At 38.3% G+C, this 16,562-nt stretch overlaps 2 protein-coding genes across 3 annotated transcripts in view; one reads left to right on the top strand and one right to left on the bottom strand.

Moving 5' to 3' along the window:
- The window catches only part of LOC133664736 (zinc finger protein OZF-like), a 519,603-nt gene that overhangs the window by 172,887 nt on the left and 330,154 nt on the right, over positions 1 to 16,562 (top strand). The window lies entirely within an intron of this gene.
- Positions 5,099 to 16,562, bottom strand: part of LOC133664739 (zinc finger protein 501-like) — a 178,710-nt gene continuing 167,246 nt past the window's right edge. Inside the window, exons 2-3 of the mRNA XM_062069626.1 lie at positions 10,257 to 10,439; positions 5,099 to 6,576 (exon numbers count right to left, since the gene is read on the bottom strand). Of these exons, the coding sequence (XP_061925610.1) occupies positions 5,246 to 6,576; positions 10,257 to 10,439 (1,514 nt within the window). The 3' untranslated portion in view covers positions 5,099 to 5,245. The remainder of the gene's footprint in view (positions 6,577 to 10,256; positions 10,440 to 16,562) is intronic.

Here is a 16,562-nt window from a genome sequence, read left to right as displayed (position 1 = left end):
CTTCTCCAAGACAAACTGTTTCCCTGTCTTTATTGTAAAAGTGAACATGCACTGTCCAATACTGGGAAAGAAGGCGCACAGGGAAAAGCTTAACTTTTTAAAGAAAAAGGCCTGTGTTTTGGTTGCCTGTGCACAGGGCACCTGAGCAAGAGTTGCGACAGGCGCATCACTCGCTCTTACTGCAACAAGACACATCCCGAAGTGCTACATATTGACAGGAGGCATCTGGAAAGTGGAGGAAATAGCCATCTGCCAAAGATAGAAGTTCAGGGCCGGCCCGTGGCATAGGCCGTATAGGCAAATGCTAAGGGCGCCGTCCATCAGGGGGCGCCACGCCAGTGCCACAAATGTTGGAGAAAAAAATAAATAAAATAAAAGTTGGTACTATTATTTCTAAATACAAAAAATAATCCCACGTTAATTAAAATGCAAAGTAAAGCCTATTTAATAGAAATATTATTCGTTACAACATTACTCCCCCCCCCCCCCCCGCCACCCCATTCCCCCGCACGGTGCACCCCCTTCCTTCCCGTACCATGACTCTTTTTGGACGTCACCACATCAAAAAATCAACACAAGATGTCAAAACGGCCAAAACTGTCAGGTGCCCAGTGAAGAAAAAATAGAAAAGAAGAGGAGGAGAAACGAGAAAAAGACAGAGGTAGCAGACAGGTAACGTTAGCCTACATGAAATGATGTGTCTGTTACAGAATGTGATAGCAACCTGGCTTTTTAGTATTAAGCTAATGTTACATGATTCGGCAATTGCTAATCAATAAATAGCTAGTTCTGTTTTAACGTCGGGTTAATATTGTGGAGGGGGCTAAATTGTTATGGAAAATAATAATGTAACGTTAGGTAATTACAGTACTCCCCCCTTACATTCCTCAGGGACATTTGTATTAGATCTTTTAAGCAGGTGTTTCTTGTTTACATTGTTATTGCCTTCTGGTTAGCTAATGTTTTCCCTGCAGGTAATAGTCACTTTTCCACCCCTTTATATATTAGGTATAGTTGTAAGCCTAGTTGTTAAAGTGCACATCATTAATGTTAATTAAGCAATATCACATGAGAGGGAATGCTGTTTTTTAATTTGAGCACTGCTGTGATTCGGTTAAAGATAATCATAACATAACATTCTCATATAATATGTTAATTTGCTTTCTTTAAGTAAAAAAAAAGGTCAAAGACAAAGCTATTCGGTTTCTTGTGAGTATATACACTTCACTGCCTAGGGTGCCAGATTGGTTAGGGCCAGGCCTGGATAGAAGCAAAGATTTGCACTACATCATCAACTTGTGGCCATACAGGGGCTGGCAACTATGGGATTTTACCTATCCTGCCTGTTCAAGTGAAGTGCTCAAAGGGCAGCAAGATAGTCCAGACATATGTTTTCCTAGATCCAGGAAGCACAGGGACCTTCTGTTCTGAACAGCTACTGAACAGGCTGAATACAGAAGGCCGAAGAACAAGAGTCCACTTGCGCACCATGGGGCACAGTAAGGCGGTCCCTAGCAGCGTTGTAAATGGCCTGAAAATCTCTAATCTTACTGGCAGTAAGTTTTTTGAGTTTCCTGATGTGTTCACTCAAAGGCAGATGCCTGCGGGTACTAACAATCTGATCAGTGAAGCAGAGCTGGATAAGTGGCCTTACCTCAAAGGCATCAAAATCCCTCAACTAACTGCCAACGTGGACCTCTTGATTGGTACCAACGCCTCCAAGTTAATGGAACCATGGGAGGTGATTAACAGCCACGGAGACGGACCCTATGCTGTCAGAACCCTACTGGGGTGGGTAATTAATGGGCCAATACAAGGCAACAACCAGCATAATGGGAGCCCCACAGTTACTGTTAACCGCACAATCGTTAACAGGTTGGAGGAACCGCTTATCAACTAGAGCATTGGCGGAACACATTCAGCCCAAACGTCCTATGAGTGGGCTCAAAGCTTCCGCATTGAAAAAGAGGAGCAAGAAAAACTTTGCAGTTTGGAAAAGGAGAGGCAGGAGAGAACATGCTTTGGCCAAAAAGCAGGAAGAGCGAGAGCAAGCTCTGGCCAGAGAGAGAGAGCTCTAGAGCTGGAAAGACAAAGAGCCTTGGAGCAAGCACTTCTCCAGCAGCAACACGAGGAGAAGGAAAAGAGAGAAATGGAAAAGGCAAGACTCAAAGTTTTGGAATCCGAAAGAAAAAAGGACATGTACTCAAAGAGAAGATGGAGGCAGAGTCTATATCGCTGACCTTTTTGGAAAAGGTGGATTCGCGAGTATTTACCGTTGCTACAAGAGCGACAAAAGTGGACAAATGAAAAAAAGATGTTTCACGCCAGTAGATATCGTTGCAGTAGTGGATGCTTCAGCACCAAGAGGAAGTTGGATCCTTGGAAGAATACTGGAAACCTTTCCTGATAGGAAAGGCCTTGTACGCTCAGTTAGTCTGCAAACCAAAACGAGCATAATAGAAAGACCCGTAACAAAGATGTGCCTTCTATGTGAAAGGTATGGAGTAAAATAACTGCATTATTGCAAAAGGGAACATGAAAACCAAAGAAAAAGGGTTTTGTTTTGGTATTATGGCTCTATTTTGATGTATTTATTTTTAATTCAATTGCTCTGTTCGTCACGCCAGTAGCAATTAGGGGCTGGTGTGTTAGAGCCATTTACTCTTTCTGTCCGTCAAATTCATGACGTCCCTAAAGGGGTTGGCTCAAGGCCAAGTGCCAGTCTACTTAGGGAGGGGCTGGGATCTTGCTCGGGTGTTGCTGAGTGGAGGCGCAACAGTTTTTAACTGTGTCAGGCTATGATTTGTTTGCTCCTGTTTATTTTCCGTTTTTGTTACAAAGTGAGTTTGATTTACGTGACTGTATGTTAATAAATATTTTTGTTAAACATGGACACAATTCTGGACATCAATTATTAGCCAGCTGCACACGTCTGAACTAGCTTCATTTATATTCGGCAACCAGTAGCAGTAACAGTTTAGGACTTTACCGCTACAATTATGTTTAGCTATTGCATCAAATCAAATGATGTACCAAGTATATCCAATACATGCACAATTGTGTTGGAAACTTATTATACCAACTACAAACCCTGTTTCCATATGAGTAGGGAAATTGTGTTAGATGTAAATATAAACGGAATACAATGATTTGCAAATCCTTTTCAACCCATATTCAATTGAATGCACTACAAAGATAAGATATTTGATGTTCAAACTCATAAACTTTTTTTTTTTTTTGCAAATAATAATTAACTGAGAATTTCATGGCTGCAACACGTGACAAAGTAGTTGGGAAAGGGCATGTTCACCACTGTGGTACATCACTTTTTCTTTTAACAACACTCAATAAACGATTGGGAACTGAGGAAACTAATTGTTGAAGCTTTGAAAGTGGAATTCTTTCCCATTCTTGTTTTATGTAGAGCTTCAGTCGTTCAACAGTCCGGGGTCTCCGCTGTCGTATTTTACGCTTCATAATGAGCCACACATTTTCGATGGGAGACAGGTCTGGACTGCAGGCGGGCCAGGAAAGTACACGCACTCTTTTTTTACGAAGCCATTTCTGTGATTCCAAACACAAATTGAACCAGGAAGATGCTCAAACCAAATGTTCCAACACTGAGAGAAATACAAAAAGAGCCTAAGTATGTCAAAGACCTAGGTGAGAAAAAATAAATAAATGAGAGGACATAAAATTAAATAACTAAATGTTTTACACACCAGAAAAAACACACAATTATTAAGTAAATCAGCAGCTTTCTTGTGGTTAAAAGCATTTTCATGGCTCCACTTTCGACTTCTTTCCCCTCATGTTCCTCTAGCTGCGTAGTTCAAGAGAAGAACAAACGATTAAAGACTAGAATAAATAATTTAGTGGATTGTGTATCAAAGCATACCACAGAGTCCAAAGTACTCTCTGGGACTTCCTGTTTATTTATTGAGGCCATGGGGATTTTTTTTTTTATAATCCACAAATGTAAGTTTGTAAAACAATTCAGCCATTTTCTCTCACATGTTTTTATTGCATAAATGTCTGAGTACATACATATAAAACAATCATATTACAAGAGAGTAATACAGATGATTAGGATTACAGAAAACCAACAAAAGATTCATAAAGTTAAACATTTTTAAAATTGTATAAAAGACAACTGTTCAAATGATGTATAAAGTAAATAATAATATGCTTCTTGAAGTGGTCCAGAAGATGTTTCAGATGTGAGCCAGTAAATATGTATATCATATAAAGGTGCTAATCTATGGGATGATTAACAATTAGAAATAATATGTAATACTTCAATATTTCAAACACCTATAAAAAACACTATTATGAATAAGTCAAAAATTGTATTATGAATATATATACACATAAAATGTTTATTGTATGTAAAATATATCTTGTACTGTTTACTCTCACCTTTTCAGTCAAATTGTTCTGTTCAATGTTTAATAAAAGTACACAATGTTGCATATTAATGCATGTACTTGTCTGAAAAAAGCACCAATATAAAATATCTAATCTATAAATGTAGAAGCATATTAAAAAGATTGTTACACAAACAACAATGTCACACATGTTATATGTGCTGATGTTAGAAAGTCCAAATTAAAGTCTTGACAGTTTATTTCTAATCCTGAAGTTTCATTTGCTGCTGCTGTTCTCACCAGCACACTTGTGTTTCTTACACTGGTACTTAGAAGACAATCTTTCACCACACACACTGCAACTCAACACTTTCTCTCCTGGGTGTGTCCTCATGTGTCTTACAAGGTTTGATTGGTTACAAAAGCTTCTGTTGCAGATTGAACATGTGAAAGGTTTCTCACCAGTGTGTGTTCTCATGTGCACTTTCAAATATTTACTTAGAACAAAACCTTTACCACAGATTGAACAAGGAAAAGGTTTTTCACCAGTGTGTGTTCTCATGTGTACTTTCAAATTGTGACTTTGTACAAAACCTTTTTCACAGATTGAACAAGAAAAAGGTTTTTCACCAGTGTGTGTTCTCATGTGTACTTTCAATCTGCGAATTTCTACAAAACCTTTACTACAGATTGAACAGATAAAAGGTTTTTCACCAGTGTGTGTTCTCATGTGTACTTTCAAATTGTGACTTTCTACAAAACCTTTACCACAAATTGAACAGGAGAAATGTTTTTCACCAGTGTGTGTTTTCATGTGCACTTTCAAATATTTACTTAGAACAAAACCTTTACCACAGATTGAACAAGAAAAAGGTTTTTCACCAGTGTGTTCTCATGTGTACTTTCAATTTGCAACTTTCTACAAAACCTTTACTGCAGATTGAACAGATAAAAGGTTTTTCACCAGTGTGTGTTCTCATGTGTACTTTCAAATTGTGACTTTCTCCAAAACCTTTACCACAGATTGAACAGGAGAACGGTTTTTCACCAGTGTGTGTTCTCATGTGTACTTTCATATATTTACTTAGAACAAAACCTTTACCACAGATTGAACAAGAAAAAGGTTTTTCACCAGTGTGTGTTGTCATGTGTACTTTCAATGTGCAACTTTCTACAAAACTTTTACTGCAGATTGAACAGATAAAATGTTTTTCACCAGTGTGTCTTCTCATGTGCACTTTTAATTTAAAACTTTCTACAAAACCTTTATCACAGATTGAACAGGAAAAAGGTTTTTCACCAGTGTGTCTTCTCATGTGCACTTTCAAATATTTACTTAGAACAAAACCTTTACTACAGATTGAACAAATAAATATTTTTTCTCCTGTGTGTGTTGTTTTGTGTATTTTCAAACATGACCTTTGTGCAAAACCTTTACCACAGATTGAACAAGAAAAAGGTTTTTCACCAGTGTGTATTCTCATGTGTACTTTCAATTTGGGACTTTGTACGAATCCTTTACCACAGATTGAACAGATAAAAGGTTTTTCACCAGTATGTATTCTCATGTGTACTTTCAAATTATGACTTTCTACAAAACCTTTACTACAGATTGAACAGATAAAAGGTTTTTCTCCAGTGTGTCTTCTTGTGTGTGTTTTCAGAGAACTATGGTATTTAAAAGTTTTGTCACAGTGAGCACATTTGAAGTGAGTGTTGTCAGTGTGACATGTCTTATCATCTTTAGAGTCTTCATCATCAGTGTCAGGAGAGTGTGACGTTGTGTCCTCACTATCTGATAGTGGAGCTAAGAGCTTGTCTGCTTGTGATCCTCCACAGTGGTCTCCATCAGCTTCTGTTGTCATGTGTTGTGTTGAGCTGCTGCTTGGAGGCTCCGCCTCTCTCTTCTCCTCACTTTCACCTTTGACCTCATCATCTTCACTCTTCACAGGGACACCAGTCACTGGGAACTCCACCAGTCCTTCAAGATGATCTCCCTCCTGAGTAACGCTGTGTTCCGCCTCTTCCTCTTTTAGGTGGGGCGTCAGTGAGTCTTCCTCTTCCTTTTTACAGGGAAGGGTCTGTGTCAAAGAGGAAAAGGAGACACCAGAGGGTCCGTGGCGCCTGGTCTTCCTCTTTGATGGATCCTCCTTCACCATCCTGAAGCTACACTCCTGTTTTTCAGGCAGAAGTTGTTCTTCACAGATGTCTGCAGGACACAAAATGACAAACATGCTTGAGAAATGTCCAGATTTGCTCAGTCACATGAGGCATTCAGTAAGTTTACATGTACTTCAACTAACAACTTATTATATGAATTGGCCTGAAAACAAACACACTGCTCTTTACAACATTATTCACAGGAAAAGAAGACCACTTTTTACGAGTGGGCAATATGGTCTAAAATCTATATTGCCATAAATTCCCTTCTGCCTGAGTGCAGCTGGGATAGGCTCCAGCGCCCCCTGTGATTTTAATGTCAGTTACTGCTGTATAAACTTGGAAAAAAGATTAGGTCGTTTACATTGTAAATCTGTATTCTGTATGGTTGTCTCTGCTATGACGCCATCTTGTGGTCGAGTTCTCTCACTGCGAGTGCTGTGGGTTGAAAGTGTATTTCCTTTTGCTTCGTGCCTTGAACCCGAAGTATGGTTTCTTCGTTTATCTCGCCAAGCAACGTTTTAAGTGTAACCGGGGATTTCCGGTGTGGAACGACGGCGCCACGGCGACAGACTCGTTCCGTTTTTTGTTTTCAAGTCAATGTGTCAGTTCTCGCCGCCTGGCTTCTATATTTAGTGGTCGACACAACAAGGCGGTTCAATTGAGCTAAAATCTTCTTGTATGGGACAGGAAGTCATGCATAAACACAAAATAAATGTTCCAGTTTACTTTGAAAGTAAAATATTGTGTCTAAGGCGGATGGTATTCTACACTTTGAAAAGTTCTAATGGACATGAGGTCAACTTGTCAAAGGTTTTCAGACCTAATTTCACCTCCTTGACACAAAGAACGAAAAAATGCTGATTCTAAAAGGCCCAAAATTAAAGAATCATATAACAGGCATATCCCGGGCAGCTATATGGGGCATGTGTCAATTACCAGCTGATACGAGGGCGGGGTTAGAAGGAGGTGAATAAGATGTATGTGTGTACAACGCACGCCAGGGATGATGTTACTGTTGTGTTGTTGCCTGCGACAAAAAAAATTTTAATTGTGGTTCTGCAAGGCAAAACTGTCGTCTTTTCCACGAGTCAGGTCCGTGCCGTCACAGACACTTGCCTGTGGGAATTGATGGACGGCAAGGCTTGAGACACGATCTCGAATGGCAGGACCGACTATTTGCTTCTGCTCCTCTTGAAGGACATAATAAACTGTTTGTGTTAAAGCGGAACTGGACTTTTTTTAAAAAATGTTGCCTATCGTTCACAATCACTATGAAAGACACGACGACGGATGTCTTTTTTTTAGCATTCATTCTAGCATGACTTCCTGTCCCACACAAACAGATTTCAGGTAAATTGAGCCGCTGTGCGCAGGCGGTTGAAACTGAAACATTGACTTGAATAAAAATGATTCTCCTAGGGTTTAAAGCAATGTGTACATTAAAAGTGAGTGTTGTATAAAAATGACTAGTTCCATCTCCAACATTAAAGCGAGTGTCGCTAACACAGGAAAACGTGTGGAGGAGAATTGCAAGTAGCCGAAACAAAAGATTGTGAATGACTGACAGGAGGCTCACTTTGTTCATGTACCGTATTTTTCGGACTATAGGGCGCACTTAAAAGCCTTTCATTTTCTCAAAACTCGAAAGTGCGCCTTATAACCCGGTGCGCCTAATGTACGGAATAATTCTGTTTGTGCTTACTGACCTCGAAGAAATTTTATTTGGTACATGGTGTAAAGATAAGTGTGACCAGTAATGGTAGTCACACATAAGAGATACCTGTTGACTGCAATATGACGCCAGTAAACAACACCAAAACGTTATGTTCCATTGAAAATAAAGAACATTACACACGGCGCTCAAAAATCTGTCAAAATGTTTTAGTATGATTTTGAAGCCGCACTGCTTGATGGATTGTCGGCCCATTACGGCTACCGTAGTCAGAGATACAAGTATTACTATGGTGTGTGTATAAGGATTGCAAAATGGCACCCATTAGCAGACATTATCTGGTGTTTTGTTTCACAATATTATGCAAAACCAACTTTTCTTACCTTCTGGTACCTGCTGATCTGTATGAGATCTGCATAAGTCCTGAAAATGTGTGCATGTCCGTGCCGATGCCATAGTCGATAAGCCTATTCTTTTTCTCTATCTTCTAGTTATGGGACATTCACCCTCTGCTGTTGCCATTTCTAATATAAAGTAGTGGAAAGTTCTTACTTATATCTGTCAGTAAACTCGCCATGAAAGCACTAAAACAGTGTAGTGAGTTTCCATTATTCACCCACGGAACTTTAGTTATGAGAGTTCCGGTCGGACGGTTTTTCACGGGACACATTTCGGGCGTTGTTGTTGCACTAGAGAGCCAAGGATGAGGAGATGCTGGTCCGTTATTGATTGAAGTAAAGTCTGAATGTCATTAAAACAGTTCGCTCCATCTTTTGACACTTCTTCCACTCCCGTCCTTGCACGTTACACCGCTACAACAAAGATGACGGGGAGAAGACGCTGTCGAAGGTGAGCCACGTAAATAAGATTGCCCACAAAACGGCGCATCCTTAAACGACTGTCAGAAAGCGACTTGAAGATGATCTGTAAAACATCATCTATGCAACATTTTGACCAAAGAACCACCATTATATGTTATGTAGACCACAAGGAAGTCTTTTACGTTTAGAAAAAAATAATAATAATATGACTCCTTCAATGCGGCTTATAATCTAATGTGATTTATATATATATATATATATATATGTATATATATATATATATATATATGAAAAAAAATTAAAATAAAACTAAAATAAACCAATTATCGGCAGTACGCCTTATATGCCGGTGTGCCCTATGGTCCGAAAAATACTGTAATATTTACGTACTTTTGCTCATTAGCACATTCATTTAAAAAATGCATCACAACTTTTTTTTTTAAACAACATCACTGAATATTACACACTGCAGACTTAATGAAAGCCAACAATTATAATAAAACATCACTTACTGTACAAGGTCTGCTGTCACAAAGATGCAGACTGATAAAATGTTGTTATATTCCCGTTTAGATAAAGAATGACTCAAAATTGTGGCACGGAAAAGGGGGGTGAAGCCAAGCGTCTTTTCGTGTCGTTCACCATTGCCGGGTCTAAATTGGCTGTCAAATGGTACCAACTTGTCAGAGTACGTCCTCATCCTTCTACTATCCAGGTGAGAGGCACGATTCATGATCTGGAATAATCTTTCACCAGCACCGAGGCGAGGAAGGAGCTCACCAGCCGGTGATGTAAACATAGACATACAAGCTATAAATAGTTTGTCTGTGTTAGCACTTATAATAACAATATCACTAATACTTGGTTGCTATTCAAGCCACCAAATGCAAATGGAGTATTGTTGGCGCTTTTTGGATGGTTATAGAGGACCTCTCATTGGCTCCATTGCAAGTGGACTTTTATTTACATTTATGAGTTAGAAAGTGATTTACAAATATATATATCCATCGTCATGTTTTTATAATGATTGTGAACGATAAAAAAAATTCCCCCCAAAAAGTGCAGTTCCCCTCTAAATTCCAGTGATTAGATTTAAGACTTGAAGTCTATGAGCATGAAGTGATGAAGCCTACTTGGATGAGAGGACAAACGTCTTCTAAGACAAAGTGAACAGTCCAGTTGTGATGGATTGAATGCCCTGAGAATAAAATGATATGTGGATGTTGTGCTTACTTGGACTGTGATGAAGCTGTGAGGACTCAGGTGGTTTGTCTTCATGCTCTTCAGTCTTCACAGAGACAACAGTCAGTGGAAACTTGGTGACATCATCCTCCTCCTGCCCGAGAAGACACTCTCCCTCCTGACTGATCCACACTTCCTCCTCTTCCTCTTTAATGTGGGGGGGCTGCTGGACGTCTGTTGGGTAAATAAGTAAATAAGATAAAGAGAGAATATAAATAGTTTTGGACTGACACGGTTAACACAATGACATTATTTGTGTTCTTTCCTGTGTTGTGTTAAAAGTGTGTAGCAAAACAACCAATAAATACACAGGAAATACCTGCTTTTGTCCCAGCCACAAAAATGAATTTAAAAGTGAGTCAAAAATAGACTTAGAAATTTGATGGGGGGCAATTTGAATTTTTTTTTTTATAAGTACGAGTCAGCATCAATTGAGGCATTCTTAACTTTACACTCACTGGTGTAAAGTGTGTAAATATTTTATCGTGTATACGGTCTATTACAACTAAACTTTATCTCTAAACTTAACCACAATCTTGTAATGACATAGTCTTTACCATAACTTCAATATAATGGAATTAAAAAATCTAATTCCAAAATCACTTAAATAGTATGTTATTGTCATCATGCAAAATACTTTTTTGTGGTCATTTTGTTGGCTGGGCCAAAAGGAACTTTTACCAAAACATGTTTTACTATGTGGTGTTTTATGGAGTATCTCCATCAACAATTCCTCTTTAGGAATTGGAGACCATCTATGACACACTGAAGGAAAGTCAGTCACATTTATGCTCTTTTAATAAATCAAGTGTTGACTACTTTGGTTATTGAAAATAATTGTTTACGTTCATTTATTGAGGCATGTAAGTCAGGTTTAGGAAGTTAAATTATAACTTTAATTAGATTTGATTACAGTATAACATGTATTTGGTGAGTGTGTGAGTTTCGTGTAAACATGTTGATACAGGTTTACATCTTCTTGGGGACTGGAACACAGATATGTCCTGAAAGGATGCACCCATTTTTAAAACCTTCACTAAGCTCATTAAGCAAACTACCAGGGTGAGTGAGTCCTTTTAAACCTTCATAGACCTTGTTGTTACTTCTGACCAGTCTAAGATCACCACAAGTGGAACTACTGTATGCGGCTTAAGTGATCATTCCATGATTTTCTGTACCCGTAAAGAACATAGAACTGAGGCTGACGGCCACAAAACAAGCAAAGCTACAATCCTCAAGACCTAGACTAGCAAGGCTTTCAATGACAAACTGGCAAATTAAGACTCACCATTGGTACTTGCAAGTACACAGGTCTTTGGGTCAATTCCTAACCTCAGAAAAGTAAATAACTTCACAATCAAAGTGGGTGACAATATTATAACAAACAAAAATGAGATTACCTATCTTGGCTGCATCGTAGAGACTAATCTCTCTAGTGAAAAAATGACCACTGAGGCAATCAAGGAATCAACCGACGGATTCTGTTCTTACTAGTGTTGTCCCGATACCAATATTTTGGTACTTTTCTAAATAAAAGGGACCACAAAAAAGTGCATTATTGGCTTTATTTTAACAAAAAAATCTTAGGGTACATTAAACATATGTTTCTTATAGCAAGTTTGTCCTTAAATAAAATAGTCAACATACTAGACAACTTGTCTTTTAGTAGTAAGTAAGCAAACAAAAGCTCCTAATTCAGTCTGCTGACATATGCAGTAACATATTGTGTCATTTACTGTATATTCTATTATTTTGTCAAAATTATTAAGGACAAGTGGTAGAAAATGGATTATTAATCTACTTGTTCATTTACTGTTAATATCTGCTTTTTTTCTGTTTAAAAATGTTCTATCTACGCTTCTGTTAAAATGTAATAATCACACATTCTTCTGTTGTTTGAGACTTTACATTAGTTCTGGATGATACCACAAATTTGGGGATCAATCTGATACCAAATAGTTACAGGATCATACATTGGTCAAATTCAAAGTCCTCATGTGTCCATGGACATATTTACTGAGTCCATAAACATAATATAATTTTTTTTTTAAACAAAAGATGTTGTGATGCCAAAAAATATTGATGTAACCATATAAGTAGTACTTTTTAGAGGCGGTATAGTACCGAATATGATTCATTAGTATCGCGGTACTATACTAATACCGGTATACTGTACAACCTTACTTCTTACATAGTAGGATCACCCCGCTGGTGGGTGGAAATACACTTAAGACTCTAACACAAGCACTCATTTAACCCCACTTTGACTACAGAGTTCATGTTTAGTACCGTGACGCCTTAAAAGCCCTGAAAAACAAACTCCAGACAGCCCAAAACAAAATGATTGGGCTTCTACTCAACTGTCCATCTCGGGCTCACCTTTCCGCCAACCATTTCCTTAACGTGGGGAGGCTCTTGGTAGGTGACAGAGTACATCTTCTTGCAGTTGGTCTGGTGTACAAGATACATCATACCACTAAAATACCCATGTACCTGTCTAGATACTTCAAAATATATTCACCATTACAACACCAGAGGTAGTTGTACGAATCCCGTTCAACCCAGATTTCACTCCAAAAAAGGTTCTAATTCGTTTGCCTGCTATACCACCAACATGTGGATCTTCCTATTAATAGCCATAAAGGAGTGTAAATCCCTTACTTCCTTCAAAGTCACTTTGAAAATACATTTTAGATTGTAACTGGAAATAGAAAAAGTCTTTTACTTTCATAAAATTTTATTTTCTAGCAGATTTGTGTACTTTAAATGCTACGTTCTACATAGTACTGTATTCTGTGTGAGTTAAACAAATATCTCAGGCTTTCTTGTAACAGTGAATGTGTACCGTGAGGAAACTGTACCCTTTCCTATGCAAACTTCTCATAAGTCCTTCAATCAATCAATCACACATTGTTACAAACTGAGAGGAACATCAACCTCAAACTGTCTCATTTTCATGAAGAATCTAAATCAAAGCATTGCATCATCCCCACAAGACAAAGCATCTTCCTATTGAAGAAAAGTGTTACTAATGAAATATAAAGTTAGTAAAGATGTGAGAGTAAGAAGTAAACAAACCTGTTCTGTGTAACACAACTTGAGCGTCCATAAGTTGATGTTGTCGCTCTTTCTCCTCTTTTGTTGGACAAAGTTCCTCCTCATACTTTTCTATCGTTCTTTCGCACATTTTCACACAATCACAACACTTTACACTCACATTTGATCTCTACTTAGCGATGTGTGGATAACGTCCGCGTCTCTTTGTTAGCAGCTAACAAGCTAAGCTAACTAGCAAGCTAAGCTAGCACATAAAGTGCGCTCAGACTAATGTATCCGGATACAAACAATGACTAACAATGTTTCATCTACCACACGACATATATGCGTACATGTATGCACTAAATACAAATAGAGAAACAATAATGGCCAGTGGCCACGTTTAGGCCTTCTCTGTCAAACGCCATTTTGCTTTTTACTCCTTCGTCTTCTTTGGATTTCCAGCAGACTAGTAGAGCATCTTAGGCCTCCACAGCTTCTTAACGGGACTTCTTCGTCCTGTCCTATGGTCCATACTACATTCTACAGTACAGGAGGTCGCGCTAGCAACCTTTCAATGGACCACTTCCAAGTTGGCTTCTGCGCATGTCCACTTTGTCGAGGTCAAAGTTCGTGAGGGATAAAAAAAGCCTTCTTTTTCTTCTTCTTTGGTTTAATGGCTGTTGACAAGCAACCTTGTGGTGTGCATTACCGCCACCTACTGAAATGGAGTGTGGACCGAGGTGGATCCCTACTCTACATTTTTTTATTTAACCCAGTCTTTTTTAAATATGTCTATAATGCTTTATAAGCTATGTGTTCTGAGTGCAATCCTAAAATATATTCCACTGCTAACCTAAACTTGTCTTTCACTAACTTATTTCCCAGTATTTGCCTCTCTCTATTGTATTTCCTACAATGTATTAAAACATGTCCTACACTTTCTATCTGATGACAACAGTCACACAGTCCTGTATTATGTTTCCTATCAATGTCAATCAACTATTTAGATATGTATGTCCTAATCTCATTCTAGTAATAATGTCTCCTTCCTTCCTATTTCTATTCCTCCTCTCATTACACCTACTCTCCTCTGGACTTTGTAATACTCTCTACCTTTTCTTTCCTTATTCCAATCATACTGCCACTTTTTATTGTCTTCTATCTTAATGATGTTCTTCACTTCCTTATGACACATCCCCCATAATCTGCTGTGTGATTCCCCCACAGTTACAACACTTGATCTGTTCATGACTTCCACATTGTCCATATTCATGCTCCCCTCCACACCTTCCACATCTCATCTTAGCATGACACACACTACTATGTGTCCATAGTGTTGGCACTTGAAACAAGGTACCGGGGGTTTTTAAGTTGAAACTTAAAAACCCTATCATGATTCTTTCCGGGAGGACTTCCTGGACAAACTGCACTAGCACAGATTCGCTCTCCGTCTTTTCTCCGTTTCTAAATGCCATCAATCACTTCATCATTGTGACAGTTCCCCCTTTTATTTCTCTTTTCAAATCTTCTCCTCTTGGGATTCCTGTCACGACTCCTCTTGCCCCCTTTCGTTCTCCCACTTCCATTCTTTCCTTTATTATCTTGTTGCACAGCTTTTGCAATCACATTGCTTTGGTCCTGTTCCGGGGTGGTATAGCTCGGTTGGTAGAGTGGCCGTGCCAGCAACTTGAGGGTTGCAGGTTCAATCCCCGCTTCCGCCGTCCTAGTCACTGCTGTTGTGTCCTTAGGAAAGACACTTTACCCACCTGCTCCCAGTGCCACCCACACTGGCTTAAATGTAACTTAGATATTGGGTTTCACTATGTAGAGCGCTTTGAGTCACTAGAGAAAAAGCGCTATATAAATATAATTCACTTCTTTACTCTCCATTTTTACATTTAATCAAAAGGCTTCTGTCCCTTAGCCCTTTGGCCATCTCCACCTCTCCAATGTCCTTCTTTAATCCCTTAACCAGTGTCATCAAACTAATATCATTCATGTCTTGATCTGACTTAAATTCATATATAATCTTGCAATTGTCCACCATAACATTTTTCCTCCTTTTTACTCCTTCATCATCTTTGTGCACTTTTTTAGCACTTGACTTTGTGTCCTGGGCAAGACACTTTACCCACCTGCTCCCAGTGCCACCCACACTGGTTTAAATGTAACTTAGATATTGGGTTTCACTATGTAAAGCGCTTTGAGTCACTAGAGAAAAGCGCTACATACATATAATTCACTTCACTTCATTACATCCTCTGCCCTTCTTTCCTCTCTCCCCTCTAGTCCTATCCATGTCCATACCTTCCTCATACATCCCCTCACTATCCCCTTCCATCTCTTGTTAACCAGCTACCAGAAATCCATAGCTGGATAATGGAGAGGTTTTGTCAAAAAAAAAGAATCGCCTATAACCAAAAATAAAAATGAACTAAATCTCTTCTGTTCTGTACATCATTGTCCAAGTGACATTATATTGTCATCTTCCTCTTTATGCCATTTCCTCAAGGTGACAGAAGAACATGATACAACCTGCCTATCATGTGATTCTACCATGTTGGCAAAATACTAACGCACACTATATTTACATATATAACACATAAAACATGGAATTAAAAGTGAACGGCATCCCTACCAGCAAGTGTTGTTGTACTGGAAACTAATTTACAAATACAACTTCATCACACACAATACTCCACTATGGAATTGTTATATTAAAATGAGACACAAATCCATCTTTGTACAGCAATGGTTTGAAAAAGGCATTTGGTCGCTGATGCACTTATTGAGTGATAAAAGTATTTTATTATTTGAAGATTTCATTGTTAAGTACGACCTGGAAAAAAATAATCATAAAAATTAAACAGGCTTTCATTCAAAATATTCTAATTACAACATATCATCTTTTTAATTATTTACTATTCCATCTTTACTGTATTTTCTCTGGAACAAAAACAATACTCATAACTTGAAAGTTTTCATTCTTCCAAAAGCAAAGGAGTTCATTTAAGAAAAAAAAGACAGAATTGACCACTTAAAATAATTTTTAAGGTGTTGTTTTGCAATTGAAGACAACACTTGTTCGTTCTGTGATAAGGAATCAAAATAAACAGTTTATTTTTTGAATGCATGCAAAGTAAATCTCTGTGGGATGATGTACAATATTGGCTTTTGTCTGACACTCCAAACTTTGATTGCATATTAATGCATGTACTTGACTGAAAAAAGCACTAATATAAAATATCTACTCTATAA

The sequence above is a fragment of the Entelurus aequoreus genome, linkage group LG14 (assembly GCF_033978785.1).
Source record: "Entelurus aequoreus isolate RoL-2023_Sb linkage group LG14, RoL_Eaeq_v1.1, whole genome shotgun sequence".
Lineage (NCBI taxonomy): Eukaryota > Metazoa > Chordata > Actinopteri > Syngnathiformes > Syngnathidae > Entelurus > Entelurus aequoreus.
Note: the sequence above shows the minus strand (reverse complement) of the source record. Positions and strands in the feature narration are given on the sequence as shown.